Source organism: Bos grunniens, chromosome 7 (assembly GCF_055505025.1).
Source record: "Bos grunniens cultivar Pamir isolate PY7600 chromosome 7, Bosgru_T2T1.0, whole genome shotgun sequence".
In the NCBI taxonomy this organism is placed as follows: Eukaryota; Metazoa; Chordata; class Mammalia; order Artiodactyla; family Bovidae; genus Bos; species Bos grunniens.
This window is the reverse complement of record NC_141171.1, coordinates 68,226,667-68,246,553: the sequence shown is the minus strand read 5'-3', so window position 1 is coordinate 68,246,553 and position 19,887 is coordinate 68,226,667. Positions and strand designations below refer to the sequence as shown.

Below are 19,887 nucleotides of genomic sequence, written 5' to 3'. Positions count from 1 at the left end.
TGAGGACTTCTCTGTGAACCCAGGAAAACTGGGGAAAAAATTACACCCTCCTCTGGTAATCATCACATTTTCCTTTCTTTGAGATTTTTATAGTAGCTATTTCTTGGTCCCAGGGTTGGATGGTGGGGGTGTGAGGATGAGGGACTTTTACGAGCATTTGTTCTCTTACTGTATCTCTTTGTTTAATAAACCAACTCAAGCTTCACAGTCCAGAACAAGCTGGCTTTTCCAGCAAATCAAAGGATTCTCAGAGGGAAAAGTGGTTGGAGATGAGATTTTATATCTTTATCTTGGCACTTCATTTGGATATATAGAAATATATAGCATGATACTTTGGAGAAGGCAATGGCACCCCACTCCAGTACTCTTGCCTGGAAAATCCCATGGACAGAGGAGCCTGGTAGGCTGCAGTCCATGGGGTTGCTAAGAGTCAGACACGACTGAGCGACTTCACTTTCACTTTTCACTTTGATGCATTGGAGAAGGAAATGGCAACCCACTCCAGTGTTCTTGCCTGGAGAATCCCAGGGACGGGGGAGCCTAGTGGGCTGCCGTCTCTGGGGTCACACAGAGTTGGACACGACTGAAGTGACTTAGCAGCAGCAGCAGCATGATACTTGGTAAAGGCCTTTCAAATCTGTCATTCATTAAACATGGCTTACCAGGTTACTTCTCTGCCTGCTGCTGCTGCTGCTAAGTCGCTTCAGTTGTGTCCGACTCTGTGACCAGATGGACGGCAGCCCAACAGGCTCCCCTGTCCCTGGGATTCTCCAGGCAAGAACACTGGAGTGGGTTGCCATTTCCTTCTCCAATGCATCAAAGTGAAAAGTGAAAGTGAAGTCCCTGAGTCATGTCCAACTCTTCACGATCCCATGGACTGCAGCCTACCAGGCTCCTCCACCCATGGGATTTTCCAGGCAAGAGTACTGGAGTAGGGTGCCATTGCCTGCTCCGACTTCTCTGCCTAGAACTTCTCTGCCTAGAACATATCAAAATGATGAAGTCTTGACCTCTGTCCTTAAAGGAGTGGGAGAGACAAGCTTATGTGGAGCAAACCACTATCCAGTGGGCTTTGTTTTGGGGTAGAAGTATGAGGAGGTGCCCTGGGGACCCAAAGAGGGGAGAGAAGGATTCTAACTGGGAAAGGAGGGCCAGCATGATTTCTCTCAAAAATCCTTGAATTGGTTCTTCATGGATGAGAACATTTCATTGAGCAAAGTGAACAGGCAGGGAGAACAGCCTGAGCAGAGATAGGAGGACTTATAGGAGCATGGAATCTCTGATTATTTAAGAGTCTAGTTTAGTCTAGTGGAAACTGGAAGCTAGGAGTGGCCTAGTTTCTTAAAGGACTGATTAATGGGCTGAAGAATTCAGATTTTATTCCAGGGTTCCAAGGAACCAATTCATGTGTTTGGAGTAGAGAATGGCATTTTCAGCTCTGTTTTGGGAAAACTCGGTCTGTAAAAAGTTTTAGATGTACAGGAGAGGAGTAAACCTGGAGGCAGAGAGGCTCCCCAGGAGGCTCCTGCTGTTATTCAGACAGGAAGGAGTGTCTCGACTAGAATGATGGCAGCAGTAACAGCAGAGAAGGGACAGTCAGAGCCATTTAGGGTTGGAATTGAGAGGACTTGGTGGGTAGAGTAAGAAGGAAGGATGATTGACTCTCTGTACTTGGGAGATTAGCTGATGTGATGGGCTCACTGGTAAAGGAACCCCAGGAGGAAGAGTGAAAATTGTTTCGGTGATCTTGAGTTTGAAGTGTCCCTGAGAGATGTCTAACAGGAAGTTGGAAATGTGGGGCTGGGCAACCTACAGATGCCTCGGTGGGGATTGGTGTCTGATGACTGGCACCTCCCTCTGGTCAAATATCATTACTGTGATGATACAGTGTAAGTGCTGAATAGGAACTTGCCACTATACCAAAACTTTCATACATTCCATCTCACAGGGGAGAGTTCAGGATTGTCGATATAATTTTGGAAGTCATTGATAACAAATGACAGTTACTGAGTGCTTTTAGGAGAAGGCTGGGCTTGATGCCATCAGTGCATTATCTCATAGTCAGGCATTGTTCAGATATGTGAGGAAGATTGTACTGTTACATTCGTTATAAAGGAGAAGAAATTGAGGTATGGAGAGCTTGAGACATTTGCCAGAGTTTGAACTCCAGGTCTCCTGGCTGTTGAAACTAAGCTCTTAAACCCTTCATCTGTTGTCTCATTGGCAGAGGGGATACCTGGAGATCCTTTGGCATTGTCTAAATGCACTACAGGAATGGAAGGATGAAGGCAGACACCCCACCTCCTTACAGGAACAAGTACCATGAGAGAGGATGTAGTGAAGGCAGAAAAGCCAGCTGAGGATGCAGAGAGAGCCAGCAAAGGTAGAAAGGAGTCCAGGAGACAAAGGTTATGGAGTGTGTAGGTAAATATGAGGGGATTCTAAATGCTGGTTAGTAGGATGAGGTGTTTAGACAGTGACCATGAAGGAAACAGGGTAAGCTTGTGGGTGGACACCCTAAAGTCCAATGCTGAGCAATTGTCAGAGAAGAAATATTAGATGTTCTTTCAAGGAGTTGGAGGGTGAATATTTAGAGAGGAGGCAGGGTGAGAGAGAAGGCTTGTCCTGGTATAGGAGATAGAGGGACAATCAAAAATGGGAGAGGCAAGGTTTGTGTCTTGATGTGGAGATGGGAGACAAGGGAGTCAGGTTGGTATAAATGAAAGGGGAAGCACAATCAGATCTCACATTGACCTCCCAGGGAGGTAGAAAAGACTGGGAAATCTTGAACTTTGGGCTCATCCAGCCCATCTATACCAGGCCAGGCCATGGGCTGGAACCACAGGGAACCTATTCAAAATATAGATGGCCCTACTCTGTCTAAGACTTGCAGAGCAAAGTAAGTCAGAAAGAGAAAAACAAATATTGTATACTAACACATACATGTGGAATCTAGAAAAATAGTACTGATGAACCTATTTGCAGGGCAGGAATAGAGACACAGACATAGAGACTGGACTTGCAGACACAGTGGGGTCCGAGAGGGTGGGATGAATTGAGGAAGTAGCACTGACATATATATATACACACTACCATGTGTAAAATACATAACTAGTGGGAAGCTGCTATATAACAGGGAGCCCAGCCCGGTGCTCTGTGATGGCCTAGAGGTGGGGGATGGAAAGGGGGAGAGAGGCTCAGAAGGGAGGAGATACATATATATATAATGTGACTGGCTCACATTGCTGTAAGGCAGAAACCAACACAACACTGTAAAGCACTTATGCTCCCATTAAAGACAAAGCAAGCCAGAACAACAAAAGATGCGCAGAATGAGGACCTCTAAGGGCCTAGGGGCAGGTCCAAGGACCTGAAGCCCAGCCCTGGCCCCAGAGGGCATACAGGAACTGCCAGTGTGGTAGACTCTTTATCCTGCATGGAAGGAAACAGGCACAGAGGCACAAAAAGATCAAATAGAAGACGAAGTAGGTCACACATAGGACTCTCTTCTGGCTCCTGAATCAGAGCTGTCCCGCCTTCGCTGCACTATTTCCTTGAAGCCAAAATTGAGCCCTGTCAGAACTTGACACTGTATGGGCCCTCAGTTTATCAAGGGCATAAAGGACTTGTGGGAGGAATTGGCAGCAAGTTCAGCAGAAGGAAGAAACGAAGACAGGGGATGAAGCAAAGCTCATTTTCACTCACAAATGCCGGTGTCAAGAGGGAAGAAATTGGATGCAGCTGATTTCAAAGGCAACATCTTTTGCGAAGCATTAGCTGATTTGTTTTATCTCTCAGGCCCAGTGCTGTTCGTGTGCTGGAATCAGTTAGGAGGCCGGCAGTCTGGGGATAAAGGAAAAAGGACAAAAAGTGGATTCTCAGGATGCTTTTCTCAATAGTGTTACATTCTACCAACCACACAAATGTTTTTTTCTTTCGTTAATAAACTTGGAATTGAATCGCGCAATTCTAGCACGTAACAGTTCGCCTTCAGAAAGGCCAACCAAATAAGACGTGTCTTATTTGGAGAGGTATGTCTGTGGTAAAGCAATCAGAGAGTGAAAATGAAATTACATACCAGCCACTGGAACTAGAACTTGGACCTGGCTCTAAGAGGGTCCTCACCCATGGTTAGCCAGGTGAGCTGGGTGATCACTGCAGACCACAGTGTCCCTCGGATACCAAGTCAGGCACTGGAGACATCCCTGGTTTCACAGGAGGGTGGGATCAGTGGATAAACCACAGCGAGCTCTGTGAAGAGGTGAGGAATCCGTTCTCCCACTGTGAACAAGTCAATGAACAAAGGTACCAATGGTCCTTGGGGAGAACCTCCCCACACTTGTGGAATCTTAACTCCTGTGATACCCAGAAGCAGAAGAGGAGAATGAAGTGGAATTTGTAATCAGACACCATTGTGCTACCTTTAGTAGCATTGGGCACTAGCTTTGCACCTTTGGGCAAAATACGAGACCTCTCTGGGCTTCAGTTTCCTTCTCTTTCAATAATTCTGCCCAAGTTTACTTACCTCATAGATTCATTTTGAAGTCCAAGTATGAAAATAAATGTGAAAGTGCTTTGTGCATTTTCAACTACTTCCCTTATTGTATCAGCAGCAGCAGCAATATCAATAATAATTTTTAGAATCTCTTTCCAGAAACTGCACCCATCTAGACAGCAGAGGGCTAGGGTTCAATTCCAACTGGACCACTTCCCACTGTGCCATGAAACAGCATGGTCAGTCACCCTCCAGCACTGATCTTTTCAGAGCAAGTGTGTATGAGCTCTTGCTATATATTCCGAAGGCAACAGAACCCAGAGCACAAGAGCTTGGGCTCTGCAGGTGGAAAATCCTGGCTCTGAAGTTGCTTTCTGCCTTCCTAGCTGTCAGTTGAGCCAGTCGTCTGACATCTCGAGGCCACAGGACTCCCGCTGTGAGATGAGGACACTCCTGGTGCCTAGCACAGAACACTCAGAGATCAATCGTGGAAAACACACTGAGCTGGGCGTGAAGTGAGCACTTGGTGCCTGGCACCCACTTATTACTGCTGTTGCTAATAATTGAGAGGGCTCTCTGTGAAATGTGCACCTTGCCCGCAGTGAAGATTTATTGATCAGCTGGTGGGGGCAGAGCAGGGATAGGCATTGCCCTACAGAGAGGAGTCCAGGGATGACGTCTTGTCTGTTTCACTGAGACGTGCAGATACCAGCACGTGAAAGCAGGAGCCTGAGGTGGTGACTCTGGGCTCTCCCAAGGATGAGGGTGTTTGTGTTGCTGGGACATCCTTGGAGGCAATGGAAGTTTGAGGCACAGTTTGGAACTGGGTGACTCTTAAATAATGATGTTCTAGAATCTCTGGTGTCCTTTTGTTACCTCACCTGTGTGGAATGCGAAGTCATCGTTTCTCCCCTTTATGAACCACTTTGGGCACTGATACTAAATTTTCTCTCTGTTTCCTTTCAAAATCAAGTAGATCCTACCCAATTTTGCCCTTGGAGGTAAGGAATGCCAGATTCACGTAGGTGATGCTCTGTTGATTGATTGAAGTTCATAGTACTCTTGTTGATCATTCAGAGGTCTCCCAAATTTAAAGAGAGCATATGAATTCAGTAAATGACTCTTTCTATTTTCAAAATGTGTTTTGAAATTCCAGATCTGTCTTAGTGCTGCCAAGTGAGGCCAGAAAATATGGGTTGTGGTCACTCACTTTCATTGTTACTCATCACTGTGAAATCCTGAACGAGTGAAACTGTCTCTCTAGATTTAAATTTTTCTCTTGATTAAAACAAGGGAACCAGAGGAGATAATTTTGAATTTCTTTCAAATCTGAAATATTCAGACTTTGGATCCTTTTGCTGTCCTTTGGAATTTTAAGGCCATACCACAACTAATCCACAAGGGGGCAGCATAAGCCAGCTGCTACCTATGAAAGGTAAGAAACTTTTCCGAAGCCTTGAAGTTGTCTCTTTTAAAATTCTGCTGCTGCGGCTGCTGCTGCTGCTAAGTCGCTTCAGTTGTGTCTGACTCTGTGCGACCCCAAAGAGGGCAGCCCACCAGGCTCCCCTTCCCTGGGATTCTCCAGGCAAGAACACTGGAGTGGGTTGCCATTTCCTTCTCCAATGCATGAAAGTGAAAAGTGAGTGAAGTCACTCAGTGGTGTCCGACTCTTATCAACCCCATGGACTGCAGCCTACCAGGCGCCTCCATCCATGGGATTTTCCAGGCAAGAGTACTGGAGTGGGTTGCCATTGCCTTCTCCTTTAAAGTTCTAGAGGTGTGTTAAGATTGTATCATGGAACTGACTTATTTCAGAGTTAAATTTGTTTTAAAAGTAGAGACAGATGAGTCCCAGTGTCTATGAATTCAGTAATGAGTCTGCATATGTAATATATGCACTAAGAAGATAGTGCCAGGTAATTTCTGGTATGAAATTCAATGGTTAGAGCATTCATGTTTTCGAATAAGATTTTAATATGCCCTTATTCTTTTCTATTAGAGTGGTTACCATCAGGATTTTTTGAGTCATTCAGCGTTGGGTTCAAATTTCCTTTTATTGTCTGTGTTACCTGAGGTAGAGTGATTTAAATGTTCAGCCTCAGTTTATACATCTGTGAAATGGGTTTTATAAGCACCAAAATGAAATAAGTTACATGAAGTGCTCATCCCTACGCTAGGCCTGCTAAGGTGCTCAGTAACTGATTCTGAGAGAAAGGTTCTAGGAATTTTGAATCACATTTCTGCTAAAAGACTAGAAATAGGGGCAATTTTCAGAATGGATTCTCAAAAATTTTTCTAGCCTAAAAATTCAGTGCCATTCCAGAACTGCACAAAGCACATGATTTTATTTGAGTGAGAAAGTGGGGTCTAGTCTACCCCCTCAGACATAAAACCACCTTGAAAGGAACTCTCTCGTCATCTTAGGGTCTGAAGGCTTTCAAAATTGTACTCAAAACTCATGGCATTCCCTGCTTCCACAGACACTGTTTCTGGACTGGTAGATTCGCTTACCAGTAGTCAGCAAACTTTTCTCTGAATGGCCAGCTAGGACATCTTCAGGCCTCACAAGCCTCCGTGCTGTCCTCTGCCTCAGCTACTTACCCCTGCCCTAGCACTGCAGGAGCACTTGGAGACAGCACATACGCAAATGATGCCTCTAGGCTTCCACAGCACCGTATCAATGGACAATGAAATATAAATTGCCTGCAGTTTTCCTGTGTTATGAGTTCTTCTTCTTTTGATTTTTCCCCCCCAACCATTAAAAAATATAAAAAGGATTCTTGACTCTGAGGCTGTGCAAAAACAGGTGGCAGGGGGATCTGGCCCTTAGGCCACCCTTGCAGGGCTCAATCTAGACTGTCCAGATAGTAGATGCGTTTCTCAGAAAGGGTAGCTGTGAGTTTATTTCCATAGGTTCATTTTCCAGAGCGTGCACTGAACATCACCCGCTACCCTAATAGATGAGAAGTCCTCTGAAGGGAAAGGCTGTTTCCATGCCATACTGTTAAAGTTTAAACTTTATTTTTCATGTTACAAAAATAAATACATGCTCTTGTAAAAGAAAAAGTTAAAACTATAAAATGGAAGTTTCTTGTTTTTCAAATATTTCCCCCAATCCTCGCCCTAGTGATTGAGATCAAGGGATAATTACTGTAACAGTTTGTGCTATGTCCTCTCAGATCATTTTTTTTTTTCCTTAACAACATAGTATAACAGCAATTAAAAAAAAATTCAAATTGTTTTCAGAATCATTCTCTCTATATTCTTTTAAATCATGCTTTAAAGTTCATTCAACATTTTTTTTCAGTAAGTCTTTACTGCCAGGCTACTACATATCATGCATAGATCACATAGACCTATATAAAATGGCTGGTATTTAAGCCATTAAAAAAAAAAAAAAAAAAAACTTTTTATTTTGAAATAATTTTGGACTCCCACCGACTTGCAGAAAACAGTACAGAGAGATCTATACGTTCCTCCAGCTTCCCCTAGTGGTAAGATCTTACATTACAGTGAATTATCAAAAAGAAGAAATTTACATTGTTGCAATACGATTAACTTGACTACAAATTGTACTTGGATTTCACCAGTTTTTATATGAACCCACTATTATAAAAAGCATATTTGACCTGTAAAAGCAACTAATATGTACATTCTATTTCATCTTTCTATTCCTCGGTACTCAGATCTTGAGAGGTACCTTTTTTCTAATAGCACCACAAACTCTTTCTTTGGCTGCGGGTGAATGAGTTTCTAACAGCTATCTTCAAAGTTTCACTTAGAATGTCACTGTGGTCTGGCTTCAAATAAATGACACACACCCCAACAGTTTTCCCTTAACTCAGGCATTTTGCAAGGTTTCTAGTAATTAACACAAGATACATAGACTATTTTGAGCTTCCCTGGTAGCTCAGTAGTAAAAAATCCATCTGCCAATGCAGGACACAAGAGTTCAATCCCTGGGTTGGGAAGATCCCCTGGAGAAGGAAATGGCAACCCATTCCAGTGCTCTTGCCTGGGAAATCCCATGGACAGAGGAGTCTGGCGGGCTACAGTCCATGGGGTCGCAAAGAGTCAGACAGGACTTAGCGACTGAACAACACAGAACATTTTATAAAGTTTTCACATTTGAGAAAGTTTAGAAATCATTTAAAGTATTAATTTTAAAAATTGAATTGCCTACAATATCTCCACTCACAGTCAGCTGTAGTTAGCCTTTTGGATTTCTTTTTAGGTTTCTTTGGGGAACAAGAGGTATGTATGTGTTTGTATGTATATTTTGAAGTATTTATGTACTCATTCCCTATACTAAGTATAGCTTTATATCCTTGAGAAAATTAGTATGTAATGATAATTTTCTCAGGTCATTCAAATACTTTGTAAAAAATTATCCAGAGATATAAAGGTTAAATGGGACATAACAAAATCAGTTGGCGAAATAGCAGCATTTTCAGATGAATAAACTGTGGCTTAGAGAGAGAAAATATCTTGCCCAAGGTCACAGAGCCAGGAAGCCTGGGGGAAATATTTAGTGGTGGTAAAGCGTAAGGGAGGCTGATTGGCAGTCTCACTGTGCTCTGAGGTCTAGGGTTGATTTTTTAACAGAAATTCCATTTTATCAGAGTACCCATGCATACCCAGAACTTAAGAGCCTAAAATTAAACCAGCTGCTACAGCTGCTGCTGCTAAGTCGCTTCAGTCGTGTCCAACTCTGTGCGACCCCATAGACTGCAGCCCACCAGGCTCCCCCGTCCCTGGGATTCTCCAGGCAAGAACACTGGAGTGGGTTGCCATTTCCTTCTCCAATGCATGAAAGTGAAAAGTGAAAGTGAAGTCGCTCAGTCGTGTCCAACTCCCAGCGACCCCATGGACTGCAGCCTACCAGGCTCCTGGGTCCATGGGATTTTCCAGGCAAGAGTACTGGAGTGGGGTGCCATTGCCTTCTCCAAATTAAACCAGCAAACCATACTAACTTACAGTGAGAATCAAGCTGCCAAGGGGTCCCAATTATGGTATTTTTTTGTGTAAATACGTTCTCACCTTGTAGGAAAATCAGGTATTAATCAGAAGCATCGGTGAGTACATTGACCTGGGAAAAGCATGGTTAATTTTTAAGATTCTTTTGTTGTTGTTTTTACAATTTTACTAATTTAAGATAGATACTACACATATGTGGCCAAAGCACAAAGAACTTGTAAATAAAAAGTAACTTTCCTTTCATCCCTTGTGCAGACCCACTGTTGTCTAGGAAGATCTTAGAGGCCAGTGTCTCTGTCTTAGTTTTCTGTTGCTGTTATAAGAATTTACCAGAATGGTAGTCCCACGGACAGAGGAGCCTGGTAGGCTGCAGTCCATAGGATGGCAAAGAGCTGGACACGACTGAGTGACTGAGCATGAGTGGCTTAAAACAGCACAGATTTTGTTTACAGCTCTGGGAGGTCAGAACCTAAAATCTCGATTGGGCTACTTGGCTTCTGAATTCTCTAGGGGAGAATCGAATTCCTTGTCTTTTCCAGCTTTTAGATGACACTTGCTTTCTTTGGCTTTGGACCCATTCCTCCATCTGTAAGTCAACAACATAACACCTCCAAATCTTTCTCTCTGACCTTTTCCCATCATCACTTAACCCAATTTTGGCATTTTGACTTTCCCCTTATAAGGATACCTGTGATTGCACTGGGGCCACTGGCTAACCCAGGATAATCTTCCCATCTCAAGATCCTTCACTTACTTGTATTGCGAAGTCTCTTTTGCCATGTGCATATCACAAATTTCAAAGATTAGAACATGATAACTTTGGGTGTCGTTACTCTGCCTACCATAGTCTCCAAGCAACTCATTCTTTCCCTCTTGACCAGAATAACAATGTATTACAAGCGGTAAAACATTTATTGACAATTTGTTCAACATACCTCCACCTAGCATGTACATGCTGAAATATATCCCTCCCGGATAAATGTTGCAACGATTCAATTTAATTAAATACAAACAGGAGCTCTCAATTTCCCCACTCCCAGTGGATGGCCTTGCACAGCCCAGGTGAGCACCGAGCTCTCTCTGGAGACCACTGTTCTGGCCCGTCCCTTTTCTAGATTGAATGCAAATCATTATACTGAGCATTCCTTCTTGCCTCAGTGCAACATGCAGTTTACATGGTCCAGTTGTGCTTGAACTCCACTGTAATAAGGTTGTTAAGAGCATGGATGTTGGTGTCCATCTGACAGGTTCAAATTCCAGCCCCACCACCTTCGACCTGTCTGACCTTGGTCACATTGCTCAACCCTTGGAACCTCAGTTTTTTCACTGGCAATATGTGACAACGTCTTGCCTGCAGGGTTATTCCTGATGATTAAATTTTCAGTGGAATGCTAGTAATAACATGATATTAGATTAATGCTCGTTTGAGCTTAAATGCCAGGCCTTTCAATTCCATTTAGTCTTCTCACATGTGCTCAGCACCCATTTCCTGATTCCTTCTTAGGCTCTCTCATCGTTTGTATGTCGGTTCCCTTTCATTCCTGCATCAGGTTCCCAGGACTATGGTAATAGTATCACAAACCACGTGGCTTAAAACGACAGAAACCTATTCACTCACAGTCCTAGAGGCCAGCTGTCTGAAATCCAGGTGTCAGCAGAGCCCTGTCCTCTCTGAATTCAGGCTCTAGAGGAGAATATTTCCTTGCCTCTTCCAGCTTCTGGTGCTGTAGGGATTCCTTGATTGATAGAAGCATCACTCCCATCTCTGCTTCCGTAGTCACGTGACCTTCTCTGCCTGTGTCTCCCTGTGTCCTCTTCTCTTCCTAGAAAGATACCAGCCATTGGTATCTTTGAGGGCCACTCCTCAATCTTGGATGACTTCATCTGAAAATCCTTAACTAATTACATCTGTAAAGACCCTCTTTCTAGATAAGGTTGCAAGATGAGGTTCAGCTTGCACATGATTGTTGAGGCAGTCAGGTCTGCCCACTGTTTCCAGTGCCCTGTTATCTCTGCTCTTGGTTCTTAATGAATTCACTCTCTTCTGAAATGCCCCAGATCTGAAAATGTGGGCACTGCCAGCACAGTGGGCCAACCTGACCGTTTTAATGGGTTAATAGCCGATTGTTATAGTCTCAAGACAAAGAAAATTCCTGCTGGAAGGTTGGAGTTAGGTGATTGGTTGGGGCACTAAAGGATGTTTACTGGAGTGTGCATCTTTGCCTACCTGAAAGTCAGGAAGCTTGTTAGTGATGATCAGGGGTGCTTTCGGCAATGGTTACAAAGGGGCTCAGTCAGTTTCAGAGATCACCTTGGTTCTGGGCTCTGCTTCTGTGGCCTTGGTGCAACTCCTTGCACCTGTGGCCTGGGGCAGGCCTCAACAAGATTTTGGGAGGTGTGGGGACAATATTCCACCTACTACAGTTGCCCCCTGACAGAATTGCTTTTCTGGCAAGTTCTGGGAGGCCCCTGCCTTCGCCAGAATGTGCTCGTGGCAGGATTCAGGGCCTTGAGAATGTAAAGCCAGCATAACACAGAAGACAAGAAACCGTAGTCTGCACCTGACTCCCACCCCTGCCGTTAGCATTGCTGCTGTTCACGAGGAAGAAAAGCCAACCATCGATGTGTTTCTTGTTGCTTTTTGGTGTGTAACACTGCAGTCCTATAAGGGCTTCCATTGGGGTTTCTGGCATTTTCAGAAGAAAGAGGGGGAAGAAAAGGAGAAAGAGAGAAAGAGAAAGTACTGTTTGGTATCACTCAGCAATGTGTGTCTCCCTTTTTTAAAATACAGATTAACTCTGACAAAACTGACCCAGGCTGGCTTTTCTCTTTGATGGTTTCAGTTTCGGGCTTACGCATCACAAATGATTGTAATACAACAGGATTTTGTCAGACCAGGGTAGGAATTTTGAATATTTACCTGAAATTTCCAGCTCTAGGGAATAATAGCTAGGAGAAAAAAAACATTAACTAAGTTGTAGGACATGAAAACATGTTGAATTTCCCGCCTCTAAGTTTTCTGCTCTTAGGCATCCTACAAGTCACTTTCCCTTGAAACATGCTCTCTTATATCAAATTATAAACCTTATAAAATCTGTCACATTTCTCCTTTTGTCTTGAGTGTGAAGAAGCTTGGGGGAAACAGTGATCAATTTCAAGAACGATTAACCTGGATATTTGTTACATTCGGGCCTCCTCTATGTGTGGCTCTGTGTTCGGCTTCTATGGGAAGTTTTTCTTGCACAGATGACTTTGCATCCCTGCCGGACAGTCTCCTCTGCCCTGGGACCCTGCTCTCACTGCCTGCTCTCTGCCTGCTTCCTATTCCTTCTCCTCCACCTCCTCTGACTTCCTCTTTCTGAACACACAGCCCTTGGGTTTCTTGTACTCTCTGCTCCCTGGTTTTTATCTGCTCCCTGGATCCTGATGACTCCCAAAGCAGTACCTCCAGCTCCAGCCTCTTCCCCAGTTTGATTCAGATTCAAATCCGTCAGCTGCTTATTATGCAAATAGTGTTTGCATTGTTCCTGGGGTACCTTCCATCAGTGACTCTAAATCTGAGCTCCTCTCCTTTCTCCCCCTGCCTTGCACATCTGCTCTTCCCAATCTGCTGACACTGGGTCAGGCAATGGCCCAGTGTCACGAGGACGAATAAGCTTTCAAGTTATCTGAGACTCATTTCAGTTCTGAGACTAACTCAGCTTTGAGTTATCTGAGACTTATCTCTTCCAGGAGATAGTGAAGGACAGGGAAGCCTGGGGTGCTGCAGTCCATGGGGTCACAAAGAGTTGGAGACAACTTAGCTACTGAACAACAACACTTCTCTAATGTGCTGTAAATTTCATGAGGGTGGGGTCATGCCATATTCATCTCTACATTCTTATAATACCCAGAACCATGCTTAGCATTTGGTAGATTCTGTTTTCTTGGCTGAACTTAACTATGTTATAAATAAATGATTCCATGTCTCAGCTTAAATTTCACATTCTCAAGAATGTGACCCTCGAGAGGTCACATTCTTATGATATATCAGCCATCTTATGATATATCCCTCTGACATCTTATACTATTTCTGCCCAGAGTTTTGCACAATTACTTTTCCAGCTATTCACAGTATTTGTTTAAATTTGGTTCTCTGTCCTAAGTTATGAGGGACTTACTAAAGAGCCTTTACTGGTGGCTCAAAGATAAAGAATCCACCTGCCAATGCAGGACACAAGGGTTTGATCCCTGGGTCAGGAAGATCCCTTGGGGAAGGAAATGGCAACCCACTCCAGTATTCTCGACTGGAATTCCCATGAACAGAGGAGCCTGGCGGGCTGCAGTCCATAGGATCACAAAAGAGTCAGACAAGACTTAACAACTAAATAACAACTAAGTTGTAAATTCCATTGAGAAGGTCGATAGTATGGCTAGAATAGTGCATGGCCTATTATAAATGCTTAATAAAAATTTGTTAACCGACAGACTGAAAAATTTTCTTTCAGGATAAAAGTCCTGAATTTACTACTGGTGGTTAAAGAAAATTTAGATTCAATTGCCTGATGACTAATTGCCTAGTGACTCACTCTACCCATCTATAAAATGGAGATGCTCCTGGGGGATAATATTAGACAGCAGATGAGCTTTAGATAGAAACACATCAAAATAAAAATGGCTGTGATGGGTAAAATAAAATTAAAAAAAAAAAGGAAAAAAAAAACTATACCATAAGTATTTGTTAATGTCATTAAAGATAATTTGAAAATAAAAAAATAATAAAAATAAAAATGGATAAATAAATTAAGCAAAAAAGGAAAACCAGGATTAAAAGATTAAGCACATCAACTAAATTGTTTCAGGATGTAGCATTTTATTCTCCCATACAAAATATAAGCATTATTTTCTCTTTCTCCTCAGCACCTGAGACATCATTTCTTGTGCAAAATGAAGTCGAACCAGAACAGGTAAAACTTTGTGTGAAGTATTTTGAAGCATATGACTTAGAGTTTTAAAATCCACAATAAACGTTTGCAGAAATGGATTAGGGGGAGCATATCTATCCACGGGCAAAATGCATTACAACTGTTATGAAATAGTGGAGGATTTGTAGACACTCATGGCAGAAATTACATTGATATCATCACTTCTATATGTATAGATGCTTTGAAAAGAAAAAAAGAAATATATATATATGTATGTATTTATATATATACATATATATATAAACATTGAAACTATTATGTAGTCCCTCTGGTGGCCCAGGATTAAGGACATCCTACAGCATCAACACCTGTTACCAGCATTCCTCTTATTTTCTGAGCTTATTCGTCATTCATTTTTATTATTACAAAAGTGATTCACCACAGCTTCATGGGAATCCTTCAGGCAGTATAAACAGCCTATAAAGGAAAAGTGAAGGTCTCATCCCTTCTTCCTTCTTCCCTTTCTCTCTCCTCAAAGAGAGGTGATTGTGCCACGTTTACTGCCTTGTAAGAGAAGGGACTGGAAGTAGAAGGGATGCAGCCTGGCCTGGCCAATGGGACACGGTGTAGCCCCCAGGGAACTGGATGCTGCCCATAGAGTGGTGCTTCTCAGACTATTTGGTGTCAGGACCCCTTTATATTCCTAGAAATTAGAACTGAGAAATTAAAAACAATATGAATTCATTAAAAGGGATAACAAATATGTTAATGCAAATAATATTTTATGAAAAATAAGGACATTTTCCCAGGACTTCCCTGGTGGTAGAGGCATTACAACACTGTGCTTCCAATGCAGAGGGCGTTAAGTTTGATCCTTGGTTGGGGAACTAAGATCCCACATGCTTTGTGGTGTGGCCAAGAAAACAAAAACAAATAACCTAGTTTTTCCTGAATGAAAAAAAATATTAGTGAGGAAAGTGGCATTGTTTTACAAATTTACAAGTCTTATTAATGTCTGGCTCAGTAAGGGATAGAGGATCTCATGTCTGCTTTCATATTACATCATCAGAGCCTCAACACCTTCACATCACAGATCATTCGATTGAAACCTCTGGGAAACTGCAATGCAGGTCTCATGAAAGAATGACAGTAAAAATAGCAAATAATGTGTCCTGAAAATCATTTTGATCTCATGGACAGATCCCCTGGCTATACTTTGAGAATCACTGCTACAGAAAATTTGAAATCGAGTTCCACTTTCTCTTTTACCTGGTTACCTCTAGAAGTCTAAGTCAGCCAGGAGAACTGAACAGGGTAGGTTGAACTGAAAGGATTTAGGCGATGGCAGGCCAAGTGATTCAACAGTGGAGAGCACAGCTCACAGCAATCTGCCTGATGCTTAAGAGTTAGGAAAATTTGGGGGCTCTGGGTAAAACGTTTCAGATTCTCCAAGATTTTTTTTTTAAGTTTAACTTGTAAGGCTGGCTTTGTTCTTGAAATGCACTGGGCAAAATGTGGTGGTCTGCAGTGAGAGGGTGACTGGCAGGCATGCTGGTGATGGCAAACAGGGAGGATGATGTTGGGAAATGAGTGGCCAAGGGGCTTCCCTGTGTCTCACCAGATAAGAATGACCAGCAACTACGATCTGCTCATGATCATTGCTCCGTCCCTGGGATTCGTGCTGTTGGCATTGCTTCTGGCGTTTTTTCTTCGAGGTAAGGAGGGCAGGACCAGGTCGGGTAAAGCCTTTCAGAGTTTTGGAAACTCCAGGAGAATCTAAGAGCGATGGATTTTGCTTCCTGCCCCTGTCTGCTCTCCCCCGCCCCATTCCTTAGAGCCCCACTTCTATCATTGCCCTCACCTATCAAGGAGGATAACAGGTAAACTCATTCTCCCTGAGATGCCAAAGGCTTTGAACATCATCTGATAATGTTTATGTTTTGAGAAAGAAAAACAACATAAAATAAGAGCACCTTTGTTTACTAGACACTTACTCTGTTTGTTTTCTGATGCTGTATTTTTGACATCTCCTAATTCATTTCATCCTCCTGACTCCCTTAAGTGGCAAGTACTGTCTTATCACTGTCTTGGGGTGGAGGACTCTTCTGTTTGGGAATGCCTCCAGGTAGAGAGCCGTGAGTCATCCTAGTCTTATTTGTTTGCTTAAAGTAAAACTTCCTCACCTAAGATCCAGAGAGAGAACTCCAGGGAATCAGTAAAATCCTTGAAATGTTCACATCTTTATTTTTCAGGGGGTAGGGGCCATGATTGTCATTAGATTCTCCAGCTGGTCCACAACCTTGTATCTGCCCTCCCCCATCTTCAAAAAAAAAGTTTTAAAGCAACGCATGAGGAAGCCATGAACCAGGGTTTATCGTTTCATGCAAAGTACAGGCACATAAAATGGTCCTGTAAAAATGGGGGAAAAAATTTCTCTATAGTCATTAATAGAAGCTGGTAATGAGGATCTCTGACTAGCAATAATCATCTCAGCCTGTTTGAACAACAATAGTGAAACTTATGTGTCTCTACACCTATCCCTAGTGAACACTGCAAAAGGAAATTTGGAGCTTAGTGGCCATTTGCCATTAACCGTCATACAAAGTCATGTTACAGTTTGGGAAATTCTGGGTGTATGTCCTAAGGAAGTGTTTTAACACCCAAGTGAGTAATTGAATTTAAGTAACTTAAGAATAAATCAGCTTAGGGAATTCCCTGATGATCCAGTGGTTAAGACTCTGCACTTCCAATGCAGAGTGCACAGGTTCAAACCCTGGTCAGGGAACTAAGATCCCATAAGCCATGCTGCATGGCCAAAAATAAGGAACTTAAAACCGTTGTCTATAATGTTGGAACAATCTTGTAATTGGTGGGAAGTAATGAGAGGCCAAAAGAAGCAATCATCTGATCTGGGAAGGGAGTGGCTTTCTCTGCCAAGTCCAATTCCTAAGTTTCCACCTCTGGACCACCTCTGCTCTTCATAAGGTTGCTTTGTGCTTCCCCAGCATTTCGTTCACATAAGTACAGCTGCTCTGCTTCTAACATGGCCTTGTCTTTTCAGGGAAATTCGTGAAAGCCAATTGTTTCCAGAAACACACCAGGTAATTCATCTTGCATGACTGATTGCTGTAATGATTGTACAAGCTGTTGCAAATGATCAGATACTATTCAGTGGTTTAATGCCTTGGGCTTGCATTCTGATTAAATATAGAGCTGGAGAGACGTGGCCTTAGAGGTAAAAAAGTTATGGGGATTCAGCTTGCATTAACCTCCGTCTTGGATAACACTGTGGTATTTGTCCAATATGCAAATATACTAGCAGCTTGCATTAGCAGAAGTATGTCGCACAGAAGAAGGAAAGTGATACGCCATTCTACCCATTACTTGCTCAACTCTGGGTGACTCATTTCAAAAGGTCATTGTTAAACTGGAGCTCATTGAAGGAGTGTTGGCAGCGTGGAAAATGACAAAAACATAAACAGTTTCATTCCTGGGATTTAATTCCTCTACCAAATTAGGCCACAGGACCAGTTTTTTGTTTTGTCTTTTTTTTTTTTTTCCTGTTTTTTTTTTTTTTTTTTAATTTTATTTTATTTTTAAACTTTACAATATTGTTTTGTCTTTTTAAAAAAACAGTTTGAAGAGTCTCTGGAAAGTGATTTTGCGTATCTGTCCTGTTACATAGATTTTTTGGAAAAGAAATGAAAGGATTTTGTGTAAACTGTGATTAAGAACTGGTTTTCACTTAATAATTGTATCATTACTACAATATCTATAAATAAGTAAATATTAGTAAGTAGGAAAATTGAGGGTTTAGCAAGGTAATTCTAAGTCATACTTGGAGATCCTCCTGGTAAACAAACACATTTAGATAATGTTTTTATGTTTTGCTAACACAAGAATTTTAAATCTCCTTATTATAATAGATAGGCAAAGAGCCTTTTATCTCCTGTGGCCTCAGTTTTCCCATCTGTGAAATAAGAGGCTTGGACTGGATGGACTCTGGGCCATTTTAACTACTTGGCTAGTCATTTTGTAATTTAGCAGCATCCGTTGGTTGCTGATCTTGGTGTTCTCATCAGCAGGCTCTCTTCTCTCTTTATAGGCTAGACAATGTTGGAGAAGGTAAAGATGTCCTCAATGGAACAGAAGATGAAGATGGTCTTTTCACACTGTGATGTGCCCCTTTTTCTTAGGACTGACGATGTGGGTATGACACGTGAATCATCAAAATAAGTCTTAGAGTTTTTTTCGAATCCGTCTATTGCACTGGTGTCACTGACGCGTCTTGCTTTAGTTTCACAAGTGACAGTTATCTTAGAGACCACACTGTCTCTGTCTCATGGTTTAACCTCTGTAGTGTCACTGCTGTCGTAGTGACACTGTGGACTTGCTGTGTCACAAGTCCACAACATACTTGAATGCCTTCAGTGACAGTGAACTCACTATTGCACCTAAGGAAGTCCATTCAATCTCAGGGCACTTCTGAGACTTAAAAACATTTAAAATAAAGTCTGTGGAATCACACCATCATTTTGATGTACCTCTAAAAGGCCCAGATTTTCTATTATTTTCCATTCACAATTATGTATCTTTAAAGATGATGGCTCAGAGGTTAAAGCGTCTGCCTGCGTCTGCCTGCAATGCGAGAGACCTGGGTTCGATTCCTGGGTCGGGAAGATCCCCTGGAGAAGGAAATGGCAGCCCACTCCAGTATTCTTGCCTGGAGAATCCCATGGACAGAGGAGCCTGGTGGGCTGCAGTCCACGGGGTCGTGAAGAGTCGGACACGACTGAGCGACTTCACTCACTCAAAGATGACCATAGTGTCACATCTTAATTCTTGCTTGGGGAATTTGATTTTGGAAACAGGCAAGAGTTCATCACAGTAAGGTAAGGTGAATAACGTGGATGTTCAAACAGGGCCAGTCCCTGGATGATGTGACTGAGGCAGTCCAGATCAGTTTCTCTAAGTATATAGTCCATGGGAACTGGCTCCTCAGTAAGAGCAGGTTTATTTAAACACTTTCAGAGCCAGTAGCATGAGGAACCATGGAGAGAGGTTAAAACAAGCAGTCATTGACTGAAAGAAAGAATGTGCACCTCAGTGAGAGGCCTCTGGCTGGGAAGAAATGTGGAAAGTCAGCTGGGGCTGAAAGAAATTTGCCAGAAATACTTCCTGGTATGTTTGGGGCAGTAGACACACTCATGAAACAGGTGCACAGTCTTTTCAGGTAGCCATGCTTTATATTTTGACTCTCTTGACATTACTTTAAGAGAGGGAAAAAGTACCAGTCTTAACACTTGACCACTACAGCCTCTAGATCCCTCCATTGTTGGTTCACACAAATAGAGCAGTTAGTAAAAGCACCCCCTCTCACCCAAGCACTTGGAGAACCACCTGCCCAGGGCAGCCAGCCCTCTGCCTGGCTCACCTGGTGCCAAGAGGAGAGGCAGGGTTGGACTAGTAAGGAAGGAAGGAAGGAAATAACTAGCAGCACACGGGTTGCTT

At 42.7% G+C, this 19,887-nt stretch overlaps 1 protein-coding gene across 3 annotated transcripts in view; it reads left to right on the top strand.

Annotated features, from left to right (window-relative positions):
* The window catches only part of LOC147369759 (T-cell immunoglobulin and mucin domain-containing protein 4-like), a 63,347-nt gene extending 44,419 nt beyond the window's left edge, over positions 1–18,928 (top strand). For all 3 annotated transcript variants that reach the window (XM_086412629.1, XM_086412630.1, XM_086412628.1), the window contains 4 exons: positions 14,372–14,418; positions 15,998–16,091; positions 17,438–17,477; positions 18,482–18,928. In XM_086412629.1, the coding sequence (XP_086268755.1) occupies positions 14,372–14,418; positions 15,998–16,091; positions 17,438–17,477; positions 18,482–18,554 (254 nt within the window). In that variant the 3' untranslated portion in view covers positions 18,555–18,928. The remainder of the gene's footprint in view (positions 1–14,371; positions 14,419–15,997; positions 16,092–17,437; positions 17,478–18,481) is intronic.
* The last annotated feature ends 959 nt before the right edge of the window (positions 18,929–19,887 follow it).